The following is a 6365-nucleotide window of genomic DNA, read 5'->3' as shown; positions in this document are numbered from 1 at the left end:
ATTTTTTTTTTTTTTTTTTTTTTTTTGTTCTAATGAAATACCTGACTTTCAAGAATGCACAAGCTAATAAAAAATGGGGAAAAACCAAAAAAAAGGAAGCCATCTACAAGAAGGGGCTCCAATCAAGTGAAAGAAGATCTAACCAGTAACTACAAGAAAAGCACAGACATCTAGGCAAAAGAGAAACAAAAAATCTAAAAGAAAAAAAAATCAAACATCATTATTGGACTCTCCTTTTCACTAAAGATTCTATTGTTTCTCTCGCCTCACAGGCCCCACAAAATAACACCACCCCATCCTGCAATAAAAGTAACCCATTCTCACAAAACATCGGATGAAAGAATAACTCAATCAACCCTCTGAACCATGGAACAAACAAAACAATAGTCGAAAGCCTCGAAGAAGCCACACCAAACAGCCCGAACAAAAACACAACTCCAAGTGTTGTTATTTCCTCTTTACATGTTGTTATGGGGACATTGCTAGCTGATGTAAAAAGAACGAAGTTCCTTTTCTCCAATTTGAACTTGAACGCATGATTCAAGGGATGTCTGAGTGGAAAATTTTTACTTTCTACACTACAACTACTAAACTCCATGGGTAAACTTCACATGTTGTATTACTTGCATAGTTTATTTCTGTTGTATGACTGTTCGGCAAAATGATGTCTAGCCCTGTCAAACCTGAATCGCCTCAAAATGTACTATAGGGAAGACCAAGTAGTCATCAAACCTCCCCTAACCAAGTATTGTAAACTCTCTTGCCTACATGTTTTCAATACAATTGACTTCTGTTACCAAGAAAGTGCAATTATGACACTACTCACCTAAATATTGTAAAGCTTCCATCCCTTTGGAGGTGCTGTTGAAGTTGTTACTTATTTTTAACAGATTACTACTCATCTCAAACAAATTTTGATTCAGTAACAAAAACATTAATCATACTACAGTTATAAAAAGAAAACGTTGCATCATAAACAATTGTGAACACTAAAAAACTTGGTCACCGGTTCTAAAATATAAAAATACGGCAGCGTATGCAAAAGATGAGAAAAACATACCTTGGCGGCTATCATGAGCACCATGATTGCTGCTTTTAAGTGATGAGAATGTTTCTTCTGACATATCTGGACAAATAAATATTCTATGTAAACTAATGCTCAAAAAAAACTCATAATAGAAAATATATAGCAATCAGATACAACATTCTGAATAAATAACTGATACAAAATCATTTAACATGAGACTACAAACCCAATCTGTGTAATATATAGATAGGATAACAACCCATCTTTCAAATCCAAATCCAACCTTTTGCCCAACATCTTTACCCCACATAGACTTAAGTTTCAGCTAACTAATAGGCAGTGCAATCCCAACCTATTGAATGTCCTGCCAAGATCTCAAGGCATAGCTTAGAACCAAAATAAGAATGCCAAATAATTTGAACATAATTCAGTCAACTATTTAGGAAGGTACATTTTGTAGTGATTGTACAAAAACGAGAAATGAAAACTTAGCAGGTAATTTGACAGAAATTGGGCATTCTAGGGACAATAAATTACTCAAATTATGTAAATTATACCCAAAAAGCCTCCAATTGGCAAGAGGGAAGAGTCGTATAATGACACCATCTAAAATTGCTTCTCAAATAGACCAACAATTTATAGAAAATAAAAAGTGAAGTGCTTCTTTTTAACAGAAATGGGAAAGCAAGTATTTTCCCTTGAAAACAAGTGTCTTGGAGGACAAATTAAACCATAAAAAATTCATGTACATTTAGAATAAAAGATGTTACCTGTTTCAAGAGACTGGGTAAACCTTGAGCTTTAGATGGAACAAAGTCGTTGGCAATTGCAAAGTCAATACTTCTGTATTATCAACGTTAATCAAAATGAAGTCAAGGAAGATGATAAATTGATGGTTATGAGCAAAAGCTAAAGCACATAAATAAAAAGTATTTCATTAATAAATAAAAAAAAGGCCAATTCCGTTCACACTAGTAAGAACTAATAATTATAAATAACATTTGAGACAAACAGAAGTGCACAATTAACGATATAAAAGGGTTTACAGTAGTAACCTTGCAATGCAGGAAATTAAATATTTAACACAAACTTCTACAGTTAAAAACGTGAAGTGACATCACAATAGAACAAGAGACCACATTGTTAAAGAATAACAGAGAAATTCATTTTAAGTTGTCACCTTCACCATAACCCATATACCCTCGATGAGGTATTTGACTTGGGGATATGAGTCCAATAAAAGTACGAAGCTCATAGAACAATTGAGAGCGAAGTTCTAATAGTGTGCTATTAGATTAAAGAAGAAAGCACAAATAAGCAGGCAAACATTCAAGAGGTCTACGCTCTCGCATAATACACAACACATGGTAATTCCCACCGACAACTACACTCTCAGTCCTATCATATACTAGCATAACCGAACAATATCCACTAGTCCATACAATTACAAAAAAAAAAATTATCTGCTCCCAAACAAACTCCCTCTCTCTCTCTCTCTCTCTCTCGCTTACAGCGTCTATCCTCGTGCACCACTCCTTACAAACATAAATTCTATGGGAGGTCCCAGTCTATCAAGCATGGCTGAGAAACACAACCACGAAAGAGAATTTGGTGTAGCGTAAGTAGCCTAAAGGAGATAATTCTCCAAGAATTAAACTCTTAGAATCTTTATTATCAATCAAGTTGTAAAATACATGAAGGAGTCCCTTTATTTATAGAGAATTAGAGGGAAAACTAAAATTCAAAAATACAAAGGATAGTAAAAATAGTATTAACCAAGTAATTACCTTAATTAACCTGAATCTCACTACATCACTATCTCTCTCTCCAGAAAAAAAAAAAACTTGTCCTCAAGTTTTAAAAAGAATAATGAACTAAACAAAGCGGCTTCGTTCGATGATTTGAAAAAAGAAACCCATACTTCTTCAAATAGTCTATAAGAATATTATAAAGTGAGTTTTCATTTCTTCATTAAAACCCACCCCTTCTTGTCAAGGATTTGGGCACCAAATATTCTATTGGACCGGATGGCTATATCACCAAATTCTTCAAAATATATATATATATATATATATTGGAACATTCTCAAGGATGACATAAAGAGAGTGTTCCCAGGCCTTTTCGAGAACGCCATCATAAACACAAGCTTAAACAAAATCCATATTTCCATCATTCCCAAGAAAAGTGATGCCAGAAATATGGGAGATAATATTAGCCTCACTTCGTGTTTATACAAGGTTGTGGCAAGGGTGTTATCTAAGAGGCTTATAAAAGTCCTTCCACACACAATCTCCAAGATCAAATTAGCTTTGTGGCTGGCCATCAAATCATTGTGTTTTGCGAACCAACATCAGACCTCTCACCGACAGGAATTATCCTCATATTTCCATCATCAGTTCCCTGTTGAAATAGTAAATCTAACTCTCCATTGTTTCTCAGAGCCTCTTCTTTCTCTTTTTCTTTGTTTCCACCTCAAAAAATTCCCCACAGTTTAAATGCTTAGATCTTCCACTATTTACACTAATATTAGAACTTTCTGAATCAACATAGATGAATTCACCAAAGGAACCTTCCTTTCGCCAATTCCCAATATACTTTGCCACCCCTTTAGTGACCTTAAAAGTGAAAGCCTTAAATCCCTTTGCATATAGAGGAGCTCCCATTTATACACACTTTAAACATCAGTTTTATGGGCTCCCTTATAATGTTATTTTGGCTTCTCTTGTTTGCAACTACTGAGTTTTCAAAACAAAAATACAGGAAGTATGCAAAGTTTAACTGAAACCACTTATTTAAATGTTTTTACTCCGTACTACCGAAATTTGTAGGCGTCTGTTCTTACGAAAAAAGGTGTTTTCAGAATCATCTTCTTCATTTTGAAAAACCATGCGATTCTTTAATTATTTGTTGACACCGTTAAAGTGAAGTAAAAATGTCAAATGAATCCAACAAACAATCTATTCGCACATCGCATCTCCATCAGGCTAGAAAATGCAGGAAAATTTCAAATTAAAGAAAACCTGAACACAGCTGAAACACAATACTTCCAACCACACCCAAATTCTGTATTCCAAACAAACTACTCGACACTCCATTTTCTACCAACTAGCTAGACAGTAGGTATTCGCAGTACCAGTCTCAAAATCCTCTCAACTAACAAAATTTCAAGAAAAACACCCAAAACAAATTTCCACAACAAGAAAAGGAAACAAACTTGGAAAAATTAAATGATTTGTACTAAATCAAAACCTGGCAAGGGAAAAGCAGATATTGCAGAGTTGGACTGGATCGATTTGGTCGACACGGTTGACGTACAAAGTTAAGCTATCAATGTACGAGGAAATTCTATCCAATTTCATCTCATATGGCGTCGTTGCACCCATTTTCAGCCGCTCGCCGGAGCAAACGCCCCTTTCCTCCGGCGGTATGAACGAAGCTTAAGCAGGTTCTGGAGATGACTGCCAAGCAAGCTTTGGAGTAGGGGAATTGTAATTGACCCGTTTGTTTCCCGGGTTTTCTTCGTCAAAGTTTTTTTGGCTTTTGCAAATGAATTAAATTATGGGGAAATTAAGCATAATTAACTTATTACTTAATCTAAAATTAATTAATTCTTTTGTTCATTGTTAACGGTTAATTAATTACTCAATGAAATTAATTTATCATTATTATTAAATTTAAAAAATACATTTTTGTCTACTATAAAATTATATATACATATATTTATTTTATTTCATAATTATTTATTATTATTTATTTTATAATTACTCTTAAAAATTATTTTGAATGGACCCTCCCTATCTCCATTTCCGCCACCTATTTCATTTTCCATTTCCATAAAATAAATTCATTTATTTTTTTTGAACAGTTTCTGGTTTATTATTCATTCTTTTAAATATATTTATGAAAGTTTTAAATTTTTAATATAATATTTATTACAAATTTGTAAAAAATCTTAATAAATTAATATATTTCATAAACAATTATATATACTCTACCTAACATAATTTCTTGAAATTCAAATTTTAATATTTAAACTATATGGTTTAAATCTTACGATTAACGTCTCAAAATTAATTAATTCAATATATATATTGAAAATATATTTATATTAAGCTAGGTGAATAATATAATCTCATTCTCGGTCCAATTTATACAACAAAGAAAAAATATTCTCTACTCCCTCCCTTATTATCAGTCTAAATGGAGAATTTCCTATTCGTTTAGAGTGGGTCTTACGAGCTTTAGTCTATTGATAAAATGAACATATCTAGATTCGAACCATGTATAATATGATTTTTCAAAATACTTTACATTTCCATCGTAATCTCAGCCATAAATCCACTCCATTACTAATAATTAATTACATATTTATGAATCGATACTATGCAACATAAAATATTGATTGAATATATATTTTATTTATCGTATAATTTGTAATCATAAAATATCATAGATATACAAGTAAGAAATATTGTCTTTATTAATACACCAAAATAGTATTAAGAATCACGATACTTCACAATAGTTTGATATTAACCAATGATCTAGTTACTGCACCAAATAAAGACACAAAAAAGTACTTAAAACTTAGAATTGTCGATTATTTCCAATGTTGTATGGATTAGAATAAATACTTTTAATGAAAAGTATAATGTAATATTTTCGATGTATTTTAGTACTTCTATACTCTACAACTGCTAATTTAGGGAATGATGATGGGAGTATGATTCAGAAATATTATTTTAATTGCTATGAAACATTTTGAGAAGCTCAAATCAAAGTCGCTTAGGTTCAATATGAACAATATCATATAGTCATGTCAATAGAATAATCAACCTAACCCTCACCCTTTTTTGAACCTCCAAAGTCCATACCGCGTTCTGCCACAATAAACGTTCCTCAATAAAAAATAAAACAAGAACAAACACAATCATGACTCACGAATTATGGAGTATCACACTGAGCAAAAGCAAAAAGTTCCTTCCAGACGTTCTTCAGTGCTGTCCCCTTCTTCTGCTACGATTCTCAGTATCAAATCAACCTCGAGGTGATCTTTCTTTTTCCTTTTCCCAATCCCACTATGGAAATTTTTTGAATATGCTCTGAATTTAATCTGTTGGCTCCGGGCTTTGTATTCTGTTCTGCTCCGAATCTCTGTTCGTATACTGTTCTTTCTTCATCAGGAGCTGCGAGATTCTAAGCGCGTTGTGTGATTTTGCTTCTTCAATACTGTGGACAGCCATTGCATTATTGATCTCTTTTCAGCGATGCAAGTTAGTCGCAACTGCCGATGCTTGTGGTTTTCTGGTTTTTTTTTTTTTTTTTTTTTTTTTTTTTT

The 6365-nt window shown here is 32.7% G+C and overlaps 2 protein-coding genes across 4 annotated transcripts in view; one reads left to right on the top strand and one right to left on the bottom strand.

Annotated features, from left to right (window-relative positions):
- The window catches only part of LOC111469015 (E4 SUMO-protein ligase PIAL2-like), a 14886-nt gene extending 10317 nt beyond the window's left edge, over nucleotides 1–4569 (bottom strand). For 2 of the 3 annotated variants that reach the window (XM_023114220.1, XM_023114219.1), the window contains exons 1-3: nucleotides 4277–4568; nucleotides 1798–1870; nucleotides 1061–1126 (exon numbers count right to left, since the gene is read on the bottom strand). In XM_023114220.1, coding sequence (XP_022969988.1) covers nucleotides 1061–1126; nucleotides 1798–1870; nucleotides 4277–4410 — 273 coding nt within the window. In that variant the 5' untranslated portion in view covers nucleotides 4411–4568. Of the gene's footprint in view, nucleotides 1–1060; nucleotides 1127–1797; nucleotides 1871–4276 lie in introns of all 3 variants that reach the window. The other variant, XM_023114221.1, reaches the window with a different exon arrangement.
- Nucleotides 4570–5986: 1417 nt separating this feature from the next.
- The window catches only part of LOC111469030 (respiratory burst oxidase homolog protein A-like), a 5758-nt gene continuing 5379 nt past the window's right edge, over nucleotides 5987–6365 (top strand). Inside the window, exons 1-2 of the mRNA XM_023114243.1 lie at nucleotides 5987–6074; nucleotides 6211–6335. The gene's annotated coding sequence lies outside the window, so the exon portion shown is untranslated. The remainder of the gene's footprint in view (nucleotides 6075–6210; nucleotides 6336–6365) is intronic.

The sequence above is a fragment of the Cucurbita maxima genome, unplaced genomic scaffold, assembly GCF_002738345.1.
Source record: "Cucurbita maxima cultivar Rimu unplaced genomic scaffold, Cmax_1.0 Cma_Scf00038, whole genome shotgun sequence".
Classification (NCBI taxonomy): domain Eukaryota; kingdom Viridiplantae; phylum Streptophyta; class Magnoliopsida; order Cucurbitales; family Cucurbitaceae; genus Cucurbita; species Cucurbita maxima.
Note: the sequence above shows the minus strand (reverse complement) of the source record. Positions and strands in the feature narration are given on the sequence as shown.